Source organism: Planococcus citri, chromosome 3 (assembly GCF_950023065.1).
Source record: "Planococcus citri chromosome 3, ihPlaCitr1.1, whole genome shotgun sequence".
NCBI lineage: Eukaryota > Metazoa > Arthropoda > Insecta > Hemiptera > Pseudococcidae > Planococcus > Planococcus citri.
The window spans coordinates 9972821-10000000 of record NC_088679.1 but is presented as its reverse complement, the minus strand read 5'-3'; the positions used below and the strand labels follow the sequence as shown (position 1 = coordinate 10000000).

Sequence of the window (27180 nt, the reverse complement as noted above, 5' to 3'; positions counted from 1 at the left end):
AAAACTGGATTGAAAAAAAAAACGTGAGTGGGGCCAGACCACTACTAGGAACTTCAGTCCATTCGATCGGCTCCTAGAGGGGAGAGGGATGAACAATTCACATTTATACGAGATGGAGAGGCATCAATGAATCACCTGAGCAATAAATTGATTTTTTTTCAAGTATCTTCTCCTTCGCATCAAGTTTAACAACAATTTCCGTTCAAAACAGCCGGAGACAGCGTAAAATCCTGAAAATCGTACTTTGGGAGGTACTTCCCCTGCTTATGAGCTCAAAATTTAAAAATCATCGTTCGGTAGTAGCCCACTAAAAAAAAAAAATTGCACAAAAAACCAAAATTCGAGTCGAAGGAAGTTTCAGCTTATTTTCTGTTTAGGTCTAATTTTCCGACCTTTTTCCCTTAATAAAAGATAGTGGTCCATCATGCACAGAAACAATACACAAAAATGTAAGAAGAAAAAGTATATTTAAAAAAAAAAAGAAAAACAAAATATAGGTAATAACGACGAGCTAAATAGGTACCATTAAGTAAAATTTTATCGCATAATCATGCAAAGAATCATGTTTTACCACATCATTTCGAATTACATAACGAAAATGAATACATATTGATGGTATTTCGTTATTACGCGTAAAACAATATGAATTTTATAAAATTTTCTGCGGAATTTTACGCGACGAAACTCGATGTAAAATAACGATTTCTTCATACTATTAAAATTATTACGCTAAATTACGCTAATTAAAAAAAGAGAGAAAAGTTCAAGTTATACCAAGTGCAATATTAATAAAAAAAAAATCATCATTCTTTCATCGAAAGATCAATTGAAAAGAGAGAACTGCAATAAGTAGTAACACAGCATCTACAAAATACAGATTCGAGAAGAAAATTTCTCGTAAATTCGCGCTTACTTATATAACTTACACACTCGATTTAAAATACTAATTTTAATAACATTCGATTTAAGATGAAGGACACTTTTAAGTGATTTTCTTTCGTTCTTCGAAGCAATATGGTTGGAAACCTTCGAGAAAATATTTTCTTTTGAGTGGAAAATAGTACACATCAGACTTTTTAAAACGTAGTATAGGCATTTACCTATATTATGATCAAGCTTTTTTTTATCACAAAATCTTTTTGGTAAAACGGATTTAATAACAAATTATAAGTATTTAACAACAGCACCAAATTAGGTATAATTCTTTTTTATATTAAGATATACAATTTTTCCAACAACTAATCCACTACACCTTTTGAAATTTGAAAATAACGTCGCTAAAATACTTATATAAGATCATAGATAATGGGTAAACGATAACAAGAGAGACCGACATATAGGAAAAGAGAATAAAAGAAAGAAAACAAAACAAGAGAAAAAAATGACATCGTAGCAATATAATTATTTATAAATAAAAAGATAATAACTTAACGAAGCTCTCTATTCGTGTTAATTATACACAATACAGTATAATTAAGTAATTAAAATTAAAAAAAAAAAAAATAGTAAAAAATAATAGTTTCACTAATAAAAGATCAATAAATTGTAAATGATTGTATAAATAGTTTTAAATTTATTGCTCCATAGGATCGAAAAAATAATCCACGATAGCGATTAGAAGCTTCTTTCAAGTTAAAAAAAATTTAAGATAAAAAAGTCCATGTTTTTAAGAGAATAAAAAAGAAAAAAAAATGTTTTTCAAAGATTTAAATTACACAGGTATAGGTATATTTCTAAAAACACGTTAACACGAAATAAAAATCTGTTCCCTAATAACCTTGTATTGAGATAGGTAAGTAATAAAAAACGAGATATTGACTATAAGTTATAATTTCCCATTCGTCCCATTTTTTTTCCAGATTTTTCTGCGTCTTTTCTCCAAACTGTAGTAATCGAAATCTTCTGAAAGAAAATTCTCTACTTTTTCGAGCAAAATTATAGCGAGATGGAGATTAGTAGATCTGGATCGCCGGATTATAATTTTTCTTAGAGTTTTACAGAATTGTGCGAGTGCGATATGGTTCGATGAATAAATAAATGCCATGATTTAATTGACCAATTTATACATACCTATTATAGAATAAGATGAGCATGGATAAGCCAATTAATTCATTACGATGAACCAAAGAGCTATATAAAAAATCATCTTACTCAGAAATAAGTTTAAACGATTTTCATTTTTCAAAAAGTTGAATTCATTATTTTCAAATCCGAATTCGGACATGTTTTTTTTTTAATTGTGAGGAGGAGAGAAGTGGACCAGAACTGTGAAAACAAGAGCGAACATTTTGAAGAAAAACAATCGATCTCATATTCCTCCATTTATTAAAATTTTTTGAACAGCTGCAAAATTCAACATTCACACAGCACAAACAATCACTATAATCAGGCAATCCAGTCTGAGCTAATTTACCTCATCATCTGCAGATCAAACTAACACGAAATCGAATCCCAGCAGTGCAGATTTCGCTGGTTAAAAATATTCAAGAAACGAGAATAATATTAAAATAAACGTAGGTAGGTATTTACAAAAATATCTTATGATTTTTTTTTCTTCAATTTTTACGAAGGTAACTAAATGCTATACAAATTAGGCAAAAGTTCATGGTAAAAGACTAGATAATAAAAGTTTTGACTAGATGAAAATTATATAGGTATTCGAGGGTACTGAAAATACGTACAGTAACGTGAAATTAGTAGTTATCACTTGTACAACGTATTTTCAATAAGGGAAAATATACTTCTTCGTAGACGTAATGCGCTTTTTTATAAAAATGCAGATTACGGAAGCTGTAGTTATAAAATGATAAAATTTGACCCGACTCGTCATAATGTGTGATTCGCTCAGATACACGTATCTCTTTCTCTCAAGGAAAGACGAATAATGCGATAGTTTCTCGAGCAACGATTCTCGATATAGATTCTCGATACGAGATGAGAAGAATCCGACGATGATTTCGGAATCTTCAATAATTAGGTACACGATCACTGGTTGCGATTAGACAGGTTCTTCAACAGCCGGTATATGTTGACTTCTGTGTGTTGTTTGGATATTAATCAGGTATATCAATTGGTCCAATTTACGATCCATGATCCCCAACTGAAAAAATAATATTTTTCAGATATTAAATCAGCAATAATTTCCAATTGGTTTTCACAGTTCAATTGGCAAAAAAACGCTCTGGAAATTGGATTTTTTTTAGAATTTTTATGGATCGAAAAATTCAATTGGCCTTTTCTAAACTTGGCAGAGAAGACCTTTTTGAAAATGGGGCTCAGCCCGAAATTGGGTCACAATTTCAGGGATAATTTTATAAAAAATATCATGAGACCTTTAATAAGTTAGAATTTCATCAAACTTTTTTTGAGCGTTTTGAATAATTTTGAGCCCAAACTAGGGTATGATTTTTGGAATTTCTGGGGAAAATGTCAAGAAATCCATCAAAATAAGTGAAAATTTTGACAGAAAATTGAAAATTATTTCTTTAAAAACTATTTTAATCCCTATATAAAGAATGTTTAGTCACATTGGATAATGATTTTCAAGATTTTCAGAAAATATGTCCTGTGACCACTCAAAATGAGAAAAAAATGTTGACAGAAAACCAAAAATTCTCATAAAAACTTTTTTTGAGCACAAAATTGAGTCACAATTTTCAAGTTTTGATAAGATGTCATATTACCTGTCCAAATTGCGTTGAAATTTATACAGAAAATGAAAAATAATTTAAATTAATACTTCTTTTTGGGCCTTTGAGGAATTTTTTCACAAATTTGAGTCGAGATTCATGAGTTTTAGAATATTTGGAAAAAATATTATAATACTAATCAAGATAGGTTGAAATGTCAAGAGAAAATATTTAAAAAAAATTAAAATCTTATTATGTATCTGTAAAGAATTTCGATCACAAAATTGAGTGATCATTTTTTTTTTAAAGATATTAGAAAAGATGTCACGGGACCAATCAAAATGGGACAAGTCTTTGTAAGAAAATCAAAAATTTGCAGGATTTTGAGGGCATAATTGGGTCACAATATTGAAAGTTTCAAAATGGTTCAAAATTATGACAAAAAAATGAAAAATTATCAAACTTTTTTCGGACACTTTCTGAAGAATTTTGAACCATATAAAATTGTGCCATGATTCAGAATTTGGAAAGAATATCATAATAACATCGAAATAGGTTGAAATGTCAACAGAAAATTAAAAATTTCGATCAAAACCTACTTCATACAGCCTTTGATGAATTTTGAGCCCGAAATTGAGTCACAATTTTGGAAGTTTTTGAATAAGATGTCATATGAGCTGTCAAAGTACATAGTTTAAAATGAACTAAAAATTGAAAATTATCATCAACATTTTTTTCGAGCATTTTTGAGAAATTTTAAACCCAAAATTGTGCCATGATTTTTTGCAATTTTTGGAAAACACAACATGAGAGTTATCAAAATAAGTTGAAATGTCAACAGAAAAATCAAAAATGTCAATTAAAATCTTTCTCACAGCATTTTGAAGAATTTTGAGCCCGAAATTGAGTACTTAGGTAACAATTTTAGAAGGTTTTTAATAAGATTGGTCATCCCTATGATCAGTAAAAATTGTTTGGAATTAGTACAAAAAAAATCAAAATTTTCAATAAAAACTTTTTTCCTGTACTTTTGAGGAATTGGGAGCCCAAAATTGTGTGTTGACTTTTGCGGTTCTTGGGGAAAATGTCATGAAAACTATCAAAATGAGTCACAGTTTTGATAGAAAATCAAAAATTTCAATCAAAACCTTTTTTGCTGTTTATGAAGAATTTTTTCCCCAAAATGGAATTATAATTTTTGGGGTTTTTGGAACATATGTCATGATACGAATCGAAATGGGTCAAAATTGGGGTATTCGGAAAAAATGTCATTTAATCAAGATGATTTAATAAAATCAAAAATTTCTGCCAAAATTTTTTTAAAAGCATTTTCGATGAATTTTGAGCTTCATGAGATTTTCGGAAAAAATGGCATGTGACTACTCAAAATTGGACGAAGTATGGACATAAAATCAAAAATTTACATCAAAACTTTTTTGAGTACGTTTGAAGAATTTTAAACTCAAAATTTGGTTGGAAGTTTTTGAAAAAAATATCATACAACATGTCAAAATAAGTTAAAATTCTCACATAAACTCAACATTTTTTTTTGAAAATTTTTGAAGAATTTTGAGGTTAATTAAAATGAGGTCATGATGATCGAGATTTTTGAAAAAGTTATCATGTGACCTATCAAAATGGGTCAAAATACTGACAAAATATGAAAATTTTTTAGCAAAACTTCGTTTGAGCTCATTTGAAGAATTTCGAGCCGAAAATTGGATTATGAATTTTAGGATTTTTGAAAAAAGTGTTATGCAACACTTTGAGAACCCTTTTTTGGGCATTTTTGAAAAATTGTAGTTTCAAGTACCTACTTTGATAGGTCACAAGTTTTCTCTTCAAATAGTTCCTTTCTAAAAATCAATCAAATTCAAATGTGCAATTTTGTTCAAGAAATTTGTAAAATCCAAATTGAGAAAAAATATTTTGGATACGAAAATTAGTTGGAAGACGCTCACTTTCAGTGAGGGACTACCCAGAAAAATTACTAGCTCCCCAGTCGTTCAGAAATATGCGCCAAGGGTCCCCAAAGTAAGAGTCATTTTTTTAAAAAAAAAAGTGTTGAAATTTTTGAGCTGCAAAAATGCCAGCCAAGTACACAAGATATTTTTTGAGAATATAACTGCGTAAACTAAATCGAAATTTTTCAACATTAAAAAACCAGTCGATTACCCACCTGTTGCTCTAAACGATACAATCGAGCTCCGATAGTCATCGGTTTAACATTACCAGATCGATCAAATCCGGCCAAGTAACTTCCTGGTTTACCCAAAGTTTGATCCAGTCTTCTTTGCAGCTCCTACAGTCATTATTAAAAATCTCTACGTGATTATTTGCAACTTATAATAAGCTTAGTACGAGTACATATTTATGCTAATAAGTATTTTCCAAGATACAAAATAAATATCACATATAAACGACGCTTACTTTAATTCGAACCATCATATTGAGATGTCCTTGACTGTACTGTTCGATTACATCTCGAACATCGTACGGTTTCCTAGCCTGTTGAAATTTCCTCCTAGCGACGAAATACTTGATTTTTCTAATCGCACGAATTGCATTCTTATGCACTTCGGTGAGCTGAGTAACCCTTTCAGGCTCGATATCCAAATCTACCTCGTCACTGGCCACTTCGGTAACCGAGCTAGTCTGGCTGGTCAACATACGCGGATCTTTACGTATCCTGTTCGGTGTCGCTGCTCAAAAAACATTAAAAAAACACGTTCGAGTACCTGTTTTTGGACACAAACTTGAATTACGTGGAACGCAACATACCAGCTTTTGGCTCTTCGATGTAGAAAACCACATCCCCTTCGCTTCCTCTTCGAGTGGCTGTGGCGGCGCTTGTGCCGCTAGAAGCGGCACCAGTGGCAGTGTTATTGCATTCCGCGGGTGTAGATGGCGGTGGAGCGTCCATTTTGTTTTTTGATTTTCTTCTTTTCAAAACACTCGCTCGTTTTGCAACTTGCCCCATAATCGACTGCAAAAAATAAATATCATATCGGTAGAGTTGGATCGATTATGTGATCATCGAGATTATTTAAGACGTTAGATTACGCGATGAAGTTGGTTTTAGGAGGGTTTTCCTCATAAAAATCAATTTTTATGGGATGGGTTAGTGATTTAAAATTTCAAGACACGCATATATAAGCAATAAATCAAAAAAATCACAACAAATAAATTTTATAGAAATGCAGTTGTCTTTCTTCAACGGTCAAGATGATTTTTGAAAAGCTATAAAAGAAGAAAAAGATTAAATATGGAGTGCATTTTCATCAAAACTCAAAAAAATCGTTGAAAATTTGAACGCAATGACCAGATTTCTCATTTTCAATTAACGGGTAGGTGGGGGGGGGGGGTCAATATGGTCAAATCGAAAAAACGAGCCAAAAATTTGAACTTCAGCATCCTTGAATTAATAACAATTCGATGTGCTACTCCATTTTTCAATTTTTATTTGGAACTTTGATTGAAATTGGGGACCTTTTGCCCCCTTCCCCCTTCCCCAGGGATGGCTGGACCTCACTTTGAGAGTAAATTTCTTGAAAATAGGATTAAAAAATCTTGATTATTATTTTTTAAATTTTACACGACTACTTTCATCTTTTTTTTTTCATAGTCAGTTGAACTTTCATCGAGAAAGTTCGGTTTCTAAATTTTAAAATTTTAGGCAGTAATGAATCAAAGATATAGTGAAAAAAAATTGAGCATAATAAGACGTTTTGCTGTAGTTGAATAAATAGATACAAATTAAACTTGGGTATTTTACGGCAAACTGGTTATGCAATTTTATTAACATCTTTAAAATATTACAATTTGCGTGTAATAGAAATTTGAAGGCAAAACAGCAACACAATAATATTATGTTGATTGAATATAATTTCAAGCCAAAATTCACTCTTAACGAACAAAGACACCCTTTCCCGAAATTTGAGGCGAAATGAAAAAAAAATCACTCGTGATGTATCGAATGAATACGTTGAACACAAATGAAACCTCATTACTCAAATTCGACCTATCGTTCCTATTTGCGATTGTGATGTTCTACGTGAAATTTGCCCAGTTCTTGTGGGTTTTTCATAAAATTTTTAGAAAAGAATGAAAATTATATTCTGGAAATAATATTTTGCCTGGAGGTGAAATTGACAACTTGCATAAAGTTTAATAACTCAATTAAATCAGACTGAATTTCTCGTCGAGAATATAAGACTTGTTTCGTGAGTTTTGAACAACTTTAGCCTGATAAATTCATTAAATTGTATCGTCGATAACTTTTGGTTGATTGCATTAGGTACTCGTTGGTTATTAAAATCAATAAAAATAAGTTAATATGCAATGATTATCATGATAACGTTTATGTTAGTGCCATTTTGGACCATCCCTATCATTTTTTTTTTTTTTACTTCTTGAACAACATTTGTTTTGCTAATGAACGTACCTTTTTTTTTTTTTTTGCTTTTTCAACATTAAACTTTCCAAAACTACCCAAAAATTGCAAAAATTGATGAAAAATCCAAAAATGACTAATTATCATTTTAAAAAAGATGATTTTTCTAATCATGTTTGAATAACAATCGTGTTTAAAGGCTCAATTTCCACTTAAATAGTGCAAACAAAATTTTCAGGGGCACGTAGAAAAAACCAGAACTTCAGTAAAATCGCATCCAAAAAGTTGAAAGCACCTGACACTTTTTCATCGAATTTATTTTCACCTGGAGTCTACTTCGACTCTCAATGGAACTATCTTACACATCAATTCACTCATTTCCAGCAAGCATTTCATATTCATTGTGGTAACGTAGCCAAAGTATTTTTTTACACGTTTGAAAATCTGCTACGACAACACTTCTCTATACGGTAGGTACCTTCCATTCATTTAGGTAACTCGATCCTATCCCAAGGGTATAATTCGTATCATCAAGGGACGATGTACATGGGTAAGTAGGTAGAGGAAATCCAAACCAAATATCTACCACAGGAGACAACTTCGACGCGCAATTTTCCGCCTCGAAATGATTATGAGAATTGAGAAAGAAAGAGAGAAAAAAAGTTATCGCAAAAAAGCCATATCGGCGGTCATTACATTTACCCGATTCTGGACAGGAGGCGGTTCCTTCGGCGGGTTGGTATCTTTGAGATAAATATCCCAGGTGGCCTGGCTATTGAAGCTTTTATCGGCGGCGTAACACCTCCATAGACACTGTATCAGCATCGCGGCGGCCGGTATCTGTCGGTTGAAATGTTTTTGTCTTTGTTTTTGCTGTACTTTCAGAGCAAATCCCGAACCTAATATGCCCTGCAAATATGTAAAAGATTCGTTATAGGTACGTTTACTTCTAAAATTTATCTACATACCTATGTACACAACTACACATTACACATACCTACCTGCTTATATTTATAGGTACTAAAGTTATAGATAGGTACCCAAAAAGGAAATAATCCGAGGCAGTAAATTTTTTGAATCGGACAGAGCTAAACCATAATAACAGGGAAAAATACATCGTCAGACAAAATTTCAGGTGTTAATGGTAAAAATACATTTTTTCGATTTTTTGTAAAAATTAAATTTGGACCAAAAATGCGAAAAAAATCAAAATTTTACCAAACTGAATTATGTAGAAAGCTGAAATTTGGTACGTGCATCATTTTTAACCTTTCCAACTGATTGAAAACGGTTTCAAACCGTTTTGAGTAGTTCTAGAGCCTCCAGCAGATTTCTGAAAGTTGAAATTTCCAAAAAATTTTACCAATAACCTTGGAAAGCTAGAATCTATTGTATACTTTGATACGTATCAACATGCTGAGAGTCGAGCACGTATCCAGTGCTTGTTAGTAGTGATCTACTTGACCAATTATACACTAAGTTTCCTAAATCAGTTAGTGCAGGTTCTTTTTTTTTCAATTTCTACATATTTGTGAAATCTCTGAACTTTTTGAAGATATGGGAATTTCTAATTTACGGCTGCAGAATGGTGAGATTTAAACTAATTCCAGATAAATCAAAAGAGTATGTCCCGAGACTCCCATAACCAGAATTTTAGGTTCTAAGAGCTGAAGTTCTATTTTGGATTTTTATTATTTTTTGAAAATTTAAAAAACTAAAAATAGCTGTGCGAGCTGCGAAGGACAATTTTAGAGATTTTTTTAGGAAATATTATTTTTTTGAGCAAAATATGTGAATACTTCAATTCCAGCATCACACATCAACAAGTTACACATTTATTGGACCTTTATAGAGATGGAGTTCACCGGCCCTACTAGTTTTAGGTGATGAGGGTAGACCCCTTGAAGTGATAGCAGCCAAAATCTGTAAAAATTATCAACCTGTCTCTATGCCCTCCCAAGGTCATTTGTCTGCCTGTCTAGCCTCACAAGGTTACTAACAATCACTGAACCATGTACTTGTCTAGCTTTCTCAAGGTTGTCAGTCTGCCTATTCTGGCCTCTAAAGATTATTGATCCATCTGTCTGGCTTCCCAAGGTAGCCTGTCTGCCCTCGTATGGTCATTAACCCGTGTGCTTGGACTCTCAAGGTCACTGACCCACCATCCTCATTTCTGTAGGTCGTCTGTATATCCCTCCATCCATCTGAAGGTTATTGGCCTGACTGTTGAGAATTTCAAGACCACCTGTCTTCCTCTCTGCTTTCTAAAGGTCATAGACCCGTCGGTATAGCCTTTCAAGGTCGTCAGTCTGCCAGGCAATTTTCCATCTTTGAATACAAAACTGTGCTTATAACAATTGCACAGCCCAATCCGATCCTCAAGAATTTCACAGTTGTTGTTTCAGTCCATTCTTCTTGAGATCAGGAATATCAGTATTGGCTAAAGCTTCTTGAATTTTAGCTTCAATTTCAGCATCGATAATCACATCTTTATTTTCTAAAATTGAGAATACTTTATCAGGCTTCATCATTGTCACAAACATAATATCAGCGATTTCGTTCTTTGTAGTTTCATTTAGCTCGAAATTAACACTGCAATTTTTCTGATCTTTGTAATCAATCTTAAACTTCTGATTAATAATTAAATTTTCTGCTGAATGATTGATGAGTTTGAATTCTCAATGAAAATTACATCCAATAATCAAATGGGTGTTCAGATCATTGACGATGAGCAGTAGCATATTGAACAAACCTTTCTGAGGTTGTTGATCAGGAAAACTGAATGGTGAATAAGCAGTTTTGGTGAGTTCTGGATGGCTTTCACCAGAAGCAAGCGTGAATTGTTTTCCAATACCATCAGCTTTCAATTCAGATTTCTTGAGCTCTGGATATTCATTGAGTAGATACTCATACTTACGTATTTGATTGTAAACGTTCTCATTCATCAACACACGAGAACAACCCCTATCTATGTACCAGAGCTGCAGGACCGAAACAATTTTGGGATTGAAATTTTTTCAATTTGGGGATTGGATTTGTTTTGGGATTCATTCTTCAAATGTTCATGTTAGTTTTGGGATTGAAAAAATTGTTTAGGTTCTGGGTTGAATTGGTTTTGGGATTTTCATTTCAACCAATTTTAAGCCCAAATTGACTAATGGACCTTGCAGGGGTCTAAAAAATGAGAGGTTTTGACGTGAAAAATCCGATGGTGTTCGGGTTCAAAATTATATAATTTCTGGGATATTTTCAGTTTTGGGACCAAGAAAAATAACAATTTTAGTTTTAAGATTGGATTTAAATCAGGATTTAATCGGTTCAGGTTTCAAGGATCATTTTTGGCGAAACATCTTTATTATGATATTTGATATCAACTGGACTGATGACTTCGATAATGCTGTGGTTCAAATTGAAAACGACTGGACCATCATCTCGACTTTGCACTTGATCAATCTTTTCTTCTTTTTTAGTTTTGTGACTGGAGATGTTTTCAGTTTCAATTTGATGTGGCACTGTGTTGGCTTCATGACTCCAATCGACTTGATTTGGCAAAATTATCACTTGAATTGATCTTGAGATAATACAACATACATTACATCATCTTGATTTGTATACTTGAACCATTTCACTTTGTTTGGCCAAATAGGATTCCATTTGACAAACAGAAAAAATAAGGTAAACCCGGGTGAGATGATGCACCATTCTTAGAATTATCATAAATTCGACAAAAATGACTCAAAAAATTTGATACTTTGTGAAAAGTTACTACGTACAGGTTCTGTATCTGTGGCCATGAACAATTTTTTTTTGGTCAATAATTTTTCAATTTTTTTGAAAAATAAAAAAAAATGTACGGCCGTCTCTCTCCCATGTGTATGGGAGAGATGGCTTATGGAATTTTACATGTAAATAATTGAAAAATAAAATGTATTAAAAAATTTTTTTTTGAAATTTATGATGAGCAGAAGTCACAAAAGTAGTCTTCTGTGTTGAATGTGTCTAGTGAGCTTAAATTTTAAAAATTCCATTGAAAAAATGAAAAACATTATCATAACTATGAAATTTTCATAAGCCATCTCTTCCTCCACACATGTGCAACATCTCTCCCATTTTGAGACTTTTTCATTTTTCGTAAATTGATCTCACAAATCATTTGATGTTGAAAAAGTTGTACCTACAGCTCAAATTAATCTGTATTAAATGTACTTCCCATTGGACTATTTAAAGTGCCCCGGGGCAAGTCAGAATGATTTTTCGCAATTTCAACTTTGACCAGCTGTTACTCCCCTTCTAATGAACCAATATGGATCAAATTTATTATGTAGGTTCCCATAAGGGTTCTTAATCTATGGTAAAAATTTGAGCGCGATTGACACAGTAGCTTTCGCTCAGTGGAATAAAATATAAACTGTCCTGACTTACCCCAATTGGGGGAAGTCAGAACAGGCTAAACTTTGCAGAGGCATAGATCACAAACCAAGCATCCTAGAAAAATTGCATTTAAAACAAAATTGTAGAGAATTTAATTCTCTTTGAGATCACTCTCATCAGATTTTCACTAGGACGCACGGTTCGTCCGCTATATGCGAAAAACTAAGAAATAGAAAGTCTGTATTTTAGACCAAATTCAAAATAAGTTCAAAACAACAACAAAATACAATTGAACCAAAGACATCTAAAATGAAACTGAATCGCGAAAATTTTTATGCCGTGATGAAGTAGGGGTAGTACCCTCAAGTCACCTTTAGTGGCACTTCGCCAGATATAAACCTCTAGGCGCTAGAGCAAGTTTTCTAACTTACCCCGAATTCCAACTTCCCCCGGTGCACCTTACTTAAAAACCAATTTCAGAATGTATTTTGAACAAAAATTTTTGTTTTAAAAATCATGAAAATTCATTTTCAGGGGTGCTAACCTTAATTATTTTAATTACAATTACAGTTTCACTCCAATTTTTCCTTGAAATTTTTCGGTTTTCGATTCGGTTTTGGTTTTCGATGGCTTGGTTTAAAAAACGGTACCACCTCTTGTGATAGAATGGCCAAGTATTAGAATGGTCAAGTTGTAGAATAGTCAAGTACTAGAATAGTCAAGTATTAGAATGGTCAAGTATTTGAAAAATAGGGGGAAAAGAGCAATCTGTTATAAGAGGAGAGGATGAGGAAGTGGTACTTGGACTTACTACTTTTTTGGATAATAGGGTACAAGGGTAGCTGTTTTCAGGGTTGGGGGCGTTGTGTCCGCTCACCTCGGCTTCGCCTCGGTTGCGCGGGTCGCTTTGTTGTTCATACTATGTCTGTTAACTTCCCTCGGCCTTCGGCCTCGGTGAGTACAGTTTTTTAGAAACCACCGCAGGTACTGTCTACATACATGGTAATGTCCAGCCTCCGTCTGAACTCACCAAGGGGAGTAATGCTCATCAAATGAAATATAAATTTTAAACGGCTCGGCTTCGCCTCGCCTAATTCTCACATTCTCCGAGTCCATCCTGATATTTGTATTTTCTAACACTTATCCATTCTAATACTTGGCTATTCTACAACTTGACCATTCTAATACTTGGGGTCTTGGGCTTTACTTTTCATTTTAATTATTTTACAAAATTTTCTTCTCCAAACAAAGTGGGTTGGCAACAAAAATATTTTTCCCTTTTTTTCCCTCTTTTTCTACCACTTGACCATTCTAATACTTGTCCATTCTAACACATGAGGTGGTCTCTTAAAAGACCTATGAAATTTCGGTTTTTGTTTTCAGTTAGGGTTTGAAAATGGCTAAAATTATGGTTCTTGTTTGGGTTTCGGTTACAGTTTTCGGTTTTTTGCGGTTACGGTTAGCACCCCTGTTCATTTTTCAAAAAATTTCATCACTTTTCAACTTTAAGGTTTTCCACAGACCAAAATATGTTAGGTTGGCGGAATATTTTTGTTGCATGTAAGGTAGTTGGGTTTGGGTATAAGGTATGTTTCTACACTGTTGGATTTTTGAATCAGTGTTGCCAACATACCCAAATTGAAAGTGCGGTAACTCGCCCAGTGCGGAATGTCACTCGGGTTTACCTTACAAATTACAATATGTCATCTTGATTCATGTATGTACTTGAACCATTTTACTTTGTTTGGCCAAATTGGATTCCATTTGACAAACACAGAAAAAATATTCCAAAGTCGACATGATTTTGAATGTTTTCTTGCAATGAAATATATCGTCTGATTTAAATTTATCATTTTGGGTGATACCTGCTCTCTGCCTTTTTTTTAAAAAAATCCCCTCAATGTTGTGATTTTTTGAATGAAAATACCTTACCTAGAATTACTGAGCAATCCAATTCCACCTATTTGACAGGTAAAGTATTGTTATGTGCTATTTTGATTTAGCTTTGTCCGATTCAAGCATTTTTCTGCCATTTGAAATACCTCCTTTGTAAGCACAGCAGCTCTACATTATACAGTGCAGTGATACATTGGCATAAATAGTTCCCAATGTACATGTTTATAAGGCCAGATATGACATACATAGAAAGGAAGGAAAAAACAAGAAAGTCGAGAAAGAAACATCGTCGCATGGGTTATAAGAGTTACCTCTTATGCTAAGACGCTTACGTATGTACTCTGTACGAGTGCCTACGGTACACGAAATCTGCTGAGCTATACGAATTCGCATAAGGTAAAGCCAGCCTTATACATATGTTGGCATAATTCAATATTAAATATTTGAACAAGGCTATTTTTTTGCTACTCTTGGTCCAATAAATATTAAACAGATTTTCGCCTTGTTGTGTACGACGGATTTCTCCATGTAAAACACAACACAGCCAAGGGACCGACGACGAGCGAGGAAACAGAGGTAGACAGGAAGTACGTACAAATAACAATATTGACATTTTGGAAAAGCTGCCGCTACCAGCCTCTCGACTCTCTGCTGTATAGTCTACGGGAAGCTCGGGCTTTGGTTAAATTTACATACAGGTAGAATAAAAAATATAAAAAAAAGAATGGAAAAAAAAGAGAAAACTTACCGCAGGTAATGCGAAAAACGAAATAGCAAAAACGCTAAAACACGATGCCACAATTTTACCCATCCAAGTTTGCGGTACAATATCGCCGTATCCGATCGTCGTAACCGTAATCTGAAATGTACAAGACGAGGAAAACGCGTGTTAGCTTTCAATTATAATTGGCATTACGTTGGCAAACATGAACGTTAAATGATTCCGCAAACAACTTGAAACTATTGCGTGGTTTTTCAATGGCATCCTTTTATTTCTATCTCACTCTCTCGCTCTTTATGGCTGCCTTATTCATACGTGTTGTACGAGTAGGTAGGTACTTCTTTCACACAACAAACGATACCCGCGACCTGCAATTCACCTACCCCGATCATACTATATACTCGCGAATAAATTCGTCAAAATATACACCGCCATCGCCATCGCCAGCCACCGCTATACCGTCATTTATAAAATCGTATTTTGAAAACTTCATTCAATATCCGTTTACAACCTAAAAGTGTCATACAAAGTTTCCATAACTTTCTGCTCGTTTTCTCTCGTACGTACAATTTCTCTCTCTTAGTGTTTTGCAAGCGACAGGTGATAAGCATATTCAATTTAAAGTAAACCTCGCCACCAGAGTATACATGAATTAAAATTCGACGAATGACATAACAATAATATACGAATAGCTAGGCGACAGCAACGGCGGCGGCGCTGGCAGTGGTCGCGGTCGCGGTTACAATACCGTATACCTTTACCTACCTATATATGAACTACATCTCTCGAGTCTCTCTTTTTCTCTCTGTCACTCTCTTATTATTTCACGAATCGAGTTTAATTTTTTTACCCTCGTCGTTGCTCACGCTGCCACCTTTGTTTTTATATTTATTGTTGTTTTCTTCTTCTTCTTCTTCTTCTTCTTCTTCTTCGCTGTTTCATCTAATGTCAGGTAGATTTCAAGGTATGCCTACTTTGTATAGTTCACCATACTGATACAGTAAGGTATATTTAGGTATGTTTAAAAACTCGGCATGTTACAACTTTATCTAAACTACACCTATCAGTATATTTCCTTTTCCATTTCCTCAACAGTCTTGTATTCTCCCTCTTTAGATACAAAGATTGTAAAATGTATCAAAGATAATATGGAAAATTCCACTAAAATACGTCCCCCAGGCTGAATAAATACATAACAGGCGTATACTATACAGGGTGTCCTGTTTGAGAGTAACCTCCTTCTATCAGTAACATAGGCAACCCATCTTGAGTTCATGTAAGAATGTTTGCCAAGTTTTTAAATTGAAGGGGCCCATGCTAAGTTTTTTTTTATACTAAATCTTTGACGCCCTGAATCGCTTTGGAACTTGAGGATTCCTGTCAAAACAAATTTGTGGCTTTCTGAATGTAAATTTCAAGATGCAGATGAGGAAAAAAATGAAATTGATAAAAATTTGCAGTAAAACTTCCAGGGTTGTACAAAAATGTGTTTTTTTTTCTTGTTTAAAACTATGGATCATTCCATGCCAAATTGGCGGATTTTTGCACGAAGAGCCTTCGATTTTTTTAAAAATCAAATCATGTATACAGGTCTTCAAACGATGGCGAATGACGCAAACCGGACATTTTTTCAATTTTTTTGGGCAGAGCTGTGGGGCTTCAAAGTTTTTTAAAATGACCGAAAATGGAAAATTTCAGTCGCAAATTGCTCCGGTTTTACGTGGTATAGAAATTTGATTTTTTTTTCAAATTGTAGTACTTTGAGAGGGTAATCGACAAATGATGTCAAAATCAGTGTTGACACTTTCAAAAAACTAAAAAAATTGATTTAAAAACTTATAATTTAAATATAACTATGATCTTCACGAGTGAGAATTCTGAAAAAATTCTCAGTTTTAGTCCTTTTCAAGTATGTAGAATAACTTTATCAAAAAATTGGACTAGCATTTTTTTCATTTTTGAGAAAAAAAATAGGTAAACTACCAGTTATGGACTGGGGTAACAATTCCGGATCTTTTTTTTTTGTGATCGCCCGGCTACAGTTTGCAACTTGTCTGATAGGAGTGCCAATTGCGGCATTGTGTTGCCTTGAGTGTAGCCAACCTAGAAATGCATGGTATTTGAATCAGGGTTGTGCCGTAGAATCATTGACTTTTTAGATATGGACTGCTAGTGGTACATAAGCCAATGGTCTTGAACATAGTTCATCAGTTAGTCGAGATTTGGCTTCTGGGCATGCCAGAATCTGAAAAATGATCCCATACCAGGTGACGACATTATACCTCCCGCACCTCCGTGTAACCATACCTGGGTGGTACATATAACATCATCAGAGCTGGCGCATGCACAGATTGCAACCTTCAACTTACTATGTTCAAGACAATAGCCGCATGTTAGGCTTATGGGCCCCTAGCAGTCCATATCTAAAAAGTCAATGCGTAGAATACATGGACATTCTACGCATAAAATAGCATATTGTGTAGAATAGCCTGGAAAAAATGTAGAATGCGTGGAATGTGTACAATGCATAGAATGAATGTGCAGACAATTTTTTTTTTGAAAAACATTCTTTTTTTCCATCATTTAATTTAAAATCAGTTTACATAAGTAAATAAAAAAAAAACCAAATTCACATTTCACATTTCATTTGCTGAACAAAAAAGTTGAACTTTCATTTTTCAAGGCGCATTTTCGCTAAATAAACAATTTTTTGGCTTTCAGATGGGTGATTTTGCTGCATTCTACGCATTCTACACATTCTATGCATTTTACACATTCTACATCAAATTTTATGTATTCTACACCAGAATGTAGAATAGTAGGCTATTCCACGTGTAGATGACCAACCCTGATTTGGATGTTGGGTGTTATCAGTGTGCTCGGTGTGTTTGTAATCAGAAAGTAAACATTTTTACCGCAAAATTTTTGTTAAATTTGTACATTAATTTAATTCAATTACATCGATCCAAAGAGTATATTCAACAAACATTTGGTTTCTATGTGTAAAGCTAAGTACCAAGAACTACTTTTTTGCATGTTCAAACTTTTTTGCGGATTTTTGGTTTAGGTATGTTAGGCACTTTTTCGTAGAATGACAATGTTCAAACATGAAATCGCTGTAATGTTTTCAAAATTGATGATTATAAGTCAAGTCTTATGTATTTATGTTGTATACCACATATATTTTCATGTTCCAGTGAATAAACATTCAAATTGTGAAATTCAGTTTTGGTCCATAATTGGTTTGATCCACAATTGGTAGATAATTTTTTTCCCATGAATTTTTCAATTTCAAAAGGGTTGTCATGTACCAATTATGGACTAGTCCACAACTGGTAGTTTTTTAACTTCAATATTTTTGAACTTTGATGATGAAAATTTTCTAATGTGGTTCTCAGGATACCACAACTGGTCTCAGAGGGAAAAAAATTAAAAGCTTCTGTTCATATTTGCATGATCCGTAATTGGTACTTACCTCCTCAAAAACTGTCTTGTTTTAGACCTTATTTCAAATAGGAATTAGGGAAATGAAAATTACTTTTTTTCAAAACCGAACAGGATTATTTAAAAAATATACTTATATAAATATCAAAATTGGGTCATAAATAGAGCTCGGATTTTTATGATTTGTCATATTTTCATTCTTCGCAGAAGATCGCGCATATCCTATGGATTTTTGTGAATCATACAATTCTGAGTAAAATGAGCCCAACTAGTTAGAGCATATTTTGCATATTTTGGGTATAAATGTGACGCGGCCAGCGATACCATACCATATGTCGGAAAACTTTTTTTTGAGATAATCGCGTTTTCATGGAAAAAGTCGGAAAATATCAAAAAAAAATTTTTTGTCGATTCATATACTATGAAGCCTATACTTTGGAATGGGTGTACCCACTGATCTCAAACATGTCGTTTTAGTGGTGAAAAACCGGTTTTACAAAAGTGCTTTTCATAAAAAAATGTCAAAAAAAAAAAAATATTATGATGTAAAACCATTAAAAGATGAAGAAAATCAAAAAAAAAAAAAAAATTTTAAAATGTTACAAAAATAACCCAAACTTTCAAACAAGTTTTTCTCAGAATTTTGGTTTTTGAATTTCAAAAAATACGCAACTTTGATTTTTAAGAAATGGTTTTACATCACACCAACTTTTTGAAGGGGAAGATTTGTCAAATTTGGAGATGGTGCAAATTTCACCATCTTACCTTTAAAAATGATCTTTCATCCACCCAACTTACGAAAATATCTATAAGGTACCTACTTAAATGAAATTTTTGAATGTAAAATAAGTCAAAATTAAAATGAAATGCTCACGTCTCATTTCCTTTTTCAAATTTCTAAATGAAACTTCATCACTTTTGCTTACCTCGTGAAATCCAAAATTTAAATATTTTCAAAAAAACATTCAAAATTTTGTTAGTTTTAGTTTTTTTTTTTTGACAATTTTTTTAGAATCTCAATCAATATTTTAAAACAAAATGTTTCTGAAATGGAAAATCTCTCTGCAACATCTGTTCCGTTTCACCCCAATTTTTTCGTGAAGACGTGGACGTATTTTGTAAGCTGTCGAGATTGTCAACAGAAAAAAAAAGGATATACTGTGTTTGAATTTTCCTTTTGTGGGTTCGAAAAAAATTAAGGCTGACATGGTTAAAAACTAAAAACTTGAATTGAAACACTGATTCATGCAGTTTTTGGTAAATTTTGACTTGAATTTTACCAATTATTATTAATAAGTTTTGATATTTCTCTCAGGAGTTTTTATGTCATTCTGAATACATATACCACTTACCTACCTATTAATAATAATATTATTTTGAGCAATTTATGCACAATTTGTCCAAATTTGATCAGCTTTTGATCGTTTTTGATGATTTTATAGCTTCATTGTAATGTTTTCATGTCATTTTAAGTTGATTTTTCTAAAGGCTGAAATTTCCTTAGTTTTTGGTATTTTTAAATTTTTAATGCGTTTTTATAGGTAATATTTTTTTACACTGTTCTATTTCAAGCACCTTTCAAATAGGTACTATTTTTCTATTAGGTACACTAGGCATAAGTAAGCAATTTTTACATCTGTTTTGTTTTCATCATCAACTTTTGTACCTACTGAGCTACTTCATATTTCATGAACATCGCTACAATACCCAACACATGTACTTACCTACAATTTTTAGCACACACCATACTGCATACTCATAAAGTATAGCCATACCAACAAAATTTTCACTCGGAGTACCACAGCCTATGCCACTTATTCCACCACGAACTATTATCACGTCTCACATATCCCAGTAGGTAAGGTAACTATATAGGTACAGCTGCACCCAACAAGCATTTTATACTCGTGCTCCTACCTAAGTATATCAACATAACATCCACAACACACAGTACTTCTACCAACATATAATATCTATATAAATATTTTATTCGACTAGGTCGTTTCTGCGTTACACTTCGGTTATAATTTTTCAGTCTTTGGAGAAATTTACGATAGTTGATACCTCGTGCCTCGTTCGAGGTAATAATTTTCAGCCAACTGACGCGATACCAAAACCATACTTTCATTTGTATAGTACGTAGCATTAAAATTGCACCAATACTGATACTCTTTCTCTCTATCCTTCACGTATCTATGCCTCACAACAGCCACAGAGTATGTGTGCTCGTTTCTCGGGCTCACAAATAAACGAAAAATAATACCACAGTGACTCGAACACGTAGGTAGGCGTACTTCTGATAGTGAAGCTATTTCTTTTCGGATAACAGAACTATAGGTGTGCGTATTTTTCTCATCGCAGCTATCGTGTTTACTTTATAAATACACATTAGGGTGGTAAGAAGAAAAAACATACATTGGATTTCGACCATGTTTTGAGAATTTCGTTTGCTTTGAGCTGGGAACGTCTCACACTTCACAGTCTTGTGAAAAAATGTTACACCTTGTGTTAAATCAAGGAACAAGATATGGAAGATGACCTACTACCTAATTGATTTTTGAGAGTTAAATGGGGCTATTGTTGATTTTAGCCAGCACAGTGTCATTATTGAAGTTTTGAGATTTTCGAACAAAATTTCAAAAAGTTGAATAATATGTAATACCTATTTTTCTGATTATTCCGGCATTGGGAATTTTCAAAGTAGACCTGTTCCAAAAACTAAAGTGAAATTTATTACCAGATCCGCAAATATCAGGTTTTTGAGTGAAACTTTTTTCCCCTTAAGTGTCACTTATCACTTATCTCGATTTGTCATTGTTTTTTTTTGTTTTTTAGACTCAACAAAATTTTTACACAATTTTGATGATGCTTCACAATATTAAAAAAAATACCTAATTTTCATTTTTGAACAATTTTTATGCAGTTCTTCTTCAATTTTTCGTGATTTTTCAAGAATTTCTGTATGTTTCCTGCAATTTTCAAAACCAAACAAAATTTGAATCCATGCTCATAATTTTTTACTTATCCATTTTTTTCAAGTGAATTTCAAATAGGTACCTACATAGTTTTATTCAGGTTTGATTCAAGCGATGCAGATTCTGTTTTTTATCAATATTTTTATTTCAATTTTGTTGAGAGTATATTTTTGTCATTTTTAAAGATTTCTATATAAATTTGATCAATTTTTTTTTAAATCTTGGGAAATTTTTCCAAGAATTTGCGCAGTAATTTTGATCTACTTACACCAATTTTTCATAATTTTCAACAACTCTCAAAATTAGGTAGTTAATTTTTCCGTTAAGTAACCCAGGAGTTTTGTGTTTTTTTAAAATAAGAATCAAATTAACGAAATTTTATCAATTTTTTTCTCGTTTTACAATGATTTTATGTTGTTTTTATTATATTTTCACTCCAAATTATTCAATTCTCAATGTTATTGTTTCTACTCGTATTTCCATTTTAAAGAATTTGTTCGATAATATTTTGTCAATTTGAATCATTTTTAACAGATGCACCTCAACCAGCAACAAAATTTGGAACAGCCAAAAATAAAAAAAAAAAATAAAACATAAATTATTACAAAAACATGCGATCAGCTCAAAAGATACGGACTTTAATTTTTCAATTTGAGGAGAATTTTTAAATTTTAAATTAGGCTCTCATTTCCATGGGGAAAAAGTATCAAAATTTGGTGACTAGAGATAAAAAAATGAAACTTGTTTCAACATCATACTTTTGATCTTCAAAAATCAATTTTTGTTGGATTCCAGCTGTTCTGGAGTCTCCAGCAGAATTTCGGAATCTTCGATTTTGAAAAAAAAATTCTCAGAAAAAGTTTTGATAGAGGTTGAGGTACTCACAAATTATAGCATCAACTCTATTTTCTTTCTTTTTTTTTTTTTTTTTGAAAAATTTGGATAAAAACTGGTTCTTACAGGATATAAATCCAAAATTGTCTGCAACAATGAATTATTTTTCACAAAAAAGAGAAATCCATCGTTTACATACGCTCTAGAATAATTCGAAAAGCAGAAATTTGGTTTTCATCTATATTTTTGATTTCTTGAATCAATCGTTGGCGATTTTGAGATCTTTTAAAAACTCCAGTAGATTTTTGGGTTTTCCAATTTGAAGTAAATCGTCAACAAAATAGTTGAATAAAATTAAATTCAGCACTGATCAGCTTCGACTTCGAATGAGCTAAAATTTGGCATGCTGAAAAAGCATGTCATCCGAAAACTTCAAAATCAAATTTTCAGCAGCTGAAGTTGATTTTTCGTTTTTTGAAAACAGTTAATTCTTGAACTAAAAAACTCAAAAATTCACTAGAAGCTTTGGAATAGTTCAAAAGGCCAGAAATTGATTTTGGAGATATACTTGCGTTGAAATTATCGTGATGAACGACTAATTTTTTCTCGAAAATAATCGCTGAACAATATTTTGTATCTGAATTGACCTTCAAAAAAAGGTCATTGAAAAATTTACGTCTGAATCGATCAAAGACACCATAATTTGAGCCAATTTTATACCTAAAGATTTTTTCAAAACTGGAAAATTCGAAAACTACTGCAGGTTGCAAAAGTCTTGAAACCGTTATACCAACAGATGTGGCCGATTTTGGAGATTGAAAACTAGAGTAAAAAATTAACTTATCACTTTCTTATCTCAATTTTATGAAAAATTGATTTTTTTTATTTCGTGAAAAATGAGCCAATTTAAAATTCAAAAATTTTCTAAAAATTCAACAGCATAATTCAGCACTTGAAATTTAGTGTGATTTTGACAAACTTTTTCATGTTCTTCGGAATTTTTGTGTTCAACATTTTGTACTTTATATAATAAAATTTTCCAAAAATAACTGAATTGATTAAGAAAGTACTTACCTACTTATCGTAGGTAGATTTGGAAAATTCTATGATTTTTTTTTTTAATTTTATAGAGATTTAGTTCAATAAGATGATCATAATAATGGGTATTTTTCCATTAAACATTGAGAGTTTAAAACTTGAAATTTCACGTGTTTTTTTTTTTTTTTTTTGTTTTTGTTAAAGTTACTCATCTAATTTCATTCCAAGCGTACTGCCAACTTTTCTTCCATTTCTCCTCCTCGTCCTCCTCCTCCTCTTCTTCAGGGAGAAAATTTTCCCTTTTAAAATATAGGAAGTTCTCAACTCAAAATTACTTAGTTGTCAAGAGTGGCAGGTACCATCAACACCAAATCAAAATTCCAAGATACGTCTTACACTATTATGAAATATTCTGATATCGCATTTATTATAATCTACTTACCACTCCCCACCACAATGCATCAGCGTAGCTGCTAAAATCACCGGTACGATTATTGTTCGGATCAGGAGGCGCTTCTTTTTCGGCTAAATATACAAAGTAGCTGGCGAATATTAACCCCAAAAATCCGATATACAAAGTAGTGATAAGCTCCTGCAAAAATTACATCCCATAATTAATAAATTCCTAATCAATCGAACAGTTTCACAGTTTCCATAAACACAGGATGTAATATTACTTGTCTATGTATAAAAACCACCGAACCCAACAGTCTCCAAGTACCTCCTTGTCGATCTACATGCAGCATGCGTAATATCTGCAGGAATCGTACTCCTCGTATGGCCGATGTCGCAAACACCTGACCATTGGATCCGATCGATAGCACTACCGCCGATGCTACAACTACTATTAAATCTGCCAAACAATAAAAATAACTACATGAATAACTAGCAACGTATAAGTAGGTAAGTACAAAAATAAAATACAATCGTAAATACGAAAAAAATAAACTCTCGCTCGAAATATTCCGCTCGTTTATTTTTTTCAATTTCTCGAGATAGCGTATAACGTAGGGAAGGGGGGAAAACAACACATTCTTTATTATTAAATTACCCCCTCCCCCTCTCCGGGTTGCCTACTGCAACAAAAAAAAAACAATTCTTTTCTGCGAATTTCTACATTCGATTTTCTTTCATCCTTATACCACTTTCGCTATGTCTCGTCTTAATTTAACGACATCTTTCGTCGACGACGACGTTCGAACGCAACACGGAAAAAAATTTTAACATAAATTACCTGTTAAAAAATAATAAATGTCCGCCAAAAAATATATTTTACCCAAAATTAGGTAGAATTTACAAACCTCATAGTAAAATTTACTAATCTCATAGTAAAAATCACTCAACGTGTGGTTCAATTCGTGATGAAAGTAAAAATTACTTTTCTGTATAGTATTTTTTCCCACAAAATTCAATGTAATTTTTACTATTTACGGATGGTAAATTTTTACTATTCTGTTCTGGTAAAAAATAAAATTGTATGATTGAATAAAAAGTACTGCACCAGGTGGTATTATCTGTTGCGATTGTAACGGTAATTTTTACTATTCACGGATAGTAAAGTTTCACTATTCTGCCCAAGTAAAAATTACTCAGTTATAAAAGTAATTTTTACTATTATTTCTAAGTAAATATCACGCATTGTGAGAGTAATTCTTTCTACATGGAAAACACGAATTACTGTGTCAATATTAATAGTCCGGCATATGACAATAGGAGTAATTGCACCCCCCCCCCCCGCCCCGCCGATCCTCCGGGACAACTTTTTTCTTAAAGGGGACATCCTGAGGAACATTTTAAAGCAAACTTGCCAAAAAAAAGTTGGCCTTACTTACAAAATGGCGGCCATTTTGATTGACAGGTCAGCCGAAATCGCAGATTTTGCGTTTTAACATAGGACTTGCACGAACTTTTTCAAACTTTACAAAGGTAGATCGAAAGATCATGCAAAAATTTATCACCTGTAAAAATTTCAAGGTCTAAAGTGCGTTTTTCGATTTTGGTGAATTTTTGAAAATCGAATTTAGGCTAAAAATGAGGGAAAAAATCAAAATTTTACCAAATTGACCAAGAAAGCTGAAATTTGGGATATACCCTATTTTCGACATGCCAAATCGATTGGAAACGGTTTCAAGCCGTTTTGAGCAGTTCTGGAGCCTCCAGCAGATTTTTGAAACTTTGAATTTTCACAAAATCTCATCAAATAATGCATATGGAAAGCTGAAATTTACTCTACACTCCAATTTTAACACCCTCTCAAGACGACTTCAGGTGGGTTCAAGTAATTTTAGGGCCTCCAGCGACTTTTTTTGAAAATTACTGGAGCCTCCAGCAGATTTTTGAAACTTTAAATTTTCACAAAATTTCATCAAATGGAGATGTAAAGCTGAAATTTACTCTACACTCCAATTTTAACACCCTCTGAAGACGACTTCAGGTGGGTTCAAGTAATTTTAGGGCATCCAGCGACTTTTTTGAAAATTACTGGAACCTCCAGTAGATTTTTGGAACTTGAAATTTCCCCAACATTAAATTATCAAATGGAGTTGGCAAGCTGAAATTTACTTCGCAGATTACATGATGGTTTCAAATGGTTTTGAAATTTCAATTTTCCAAAAAAACGTCATACAACCTTTCAAAAAGTTGCTGGAGGCTCCAAAACGACTTGAAATTCACCAGCAGTCAACTTCGTAGCGCATTGAAATTAGTTTGCAGAATGGAATTTCGACTCTCCATCTTGGTTTGATAAAATTTTGGGGAAATTTCAATCTTCAAAAATCTACAGGAGGCTCCAGTAATTTTCAAAGCAGTCGTTGGAGGCTCTAAAATGACTGGAAATTCACCAGCGGTCAACTTCGTAGCGTATTGAAATTAGTTTGCAGAATGAATTTCGACTCTCCATCTTGGTTTGATAAAATTTTGAGGAAATTTCAAGTTTAAAAAATCTACTGGAGGCTCCAGTAATGTTAAAAAAAGTCGTTGGAGGCTGTAAAATGACTTGAAATCCACCAGAAGTCGTTTTCAGAGGGTGTTAAAATTGGAGTGTAGAGTAAATTTCAGCTTTCCATCTCTATTTGATGAAATTTTGTGAAAATTTAAAGTTTCAAAAATCTGCTGGAGGCTTCAGGAATTTTCAAACAGTTGCTGGAGGATCCAAAACGACTTGAAATTCACCTGCAGTACTTCGTAGAGTATTGAAATTAGTTTTTAGTATAAATTTTAGCTTTACAACTCCAATTTGATGGAATTTTGTGGGAATTTCGAGTTTCAAAAACCTGCTGGAGGCTCCAGAACTGCTCAAAACGGGTTGAAACCGTCTCCAATCGATTTGGCATGTCGAAAATAGGGTATATACCAAACTTCAGCTTTCTTGGTCAATTTGGTAAAATTTTGATTTTTTCTCTCACTTTTGGCCTAAATTTGATTTTCAAAAATTCACCAAAAATCGAAAAACGCACTTTAGACCTTGAAATTTTATACGATATCCCGGAAACACAGAAAATACACACACAAACATGTGAAAAAGCGCTATCCAATCAAACTGCACGCAATAAATAAACAGTAACGTGATAAATAGCACCACGCGTTTGCAAACAAATATATTCTTTTAACCCTCGTTTATTAATAGCGTGGTCATAGCCGAGTAGTGAAGTTAGGTAGTTAGGAAAACGTAAGGTACCAGGTTCGATTCCCCGTTAGGTCATTAGGTTAGGAAATTTTCGTAAGATATTAAAATTGCAAAAAATCCTCCACATCGAGCACTATCCAATGGTGCAAAAAAAATTCAAATTAGCGTAACCCTTCCCCTTTATTTTAATTTTTTAAAATTTCATTTTGAAAATTGATATCATTGCTCCAAAGTAAAAATTACCTCACCACAAG

The 27180-nt window shown here is 33.0% G+C and overlaps 1 protein-coding gene across 4 annotated transcripts in view; it reads right to left on the bottom strand.

The window, feature by feature from the left end:
* Positions 1-448: 448 nt before the first annotated feature.
* The window catches only part of KCNQ (KCNQ potassium channel), a 212127-nt gene continuing 185395 nt past the window's right edge, over positions 449-27180 (bottom strand). The window contains exons 6-13 of one of the 4 annotated variants that reach the window (XM_065356966.1): positions 23979-24154; positions 23744-23893; positions 15038-15148; positions 8719-8931; positions 6411-6615; positions 6060-6331; positions 5809-5931; positions 449-3100 (exon numbers count right to left, since the gene is read on the bottom strand). In XM_065356966.1, the coding sequence (XP_065213038.1) occupies positions 2999-3100; positions 5809-5931; positions 6060-6331; positions 6411-6615; positions 8719-8931; positions 15038-15148; positions 23744-23893; positions 23979-24154 (1352 nt within the window). In that variant the 3' untranslated portion in view covers positions 449-2998. Of the gene's footprint in view, positions 3101-5808; positions 5932-6059; positions 6335-6410; positions 6616-8718; positions 8932-15037; positions 15149-23743; positions 23894-23978; positions 24155-27180 lie in introns of all 4 variants that reach the window. The other 3 variants (XM_065356968.1, XM_065356965.1, XM_065356967.1) reach the window with 3 other exon arrangements.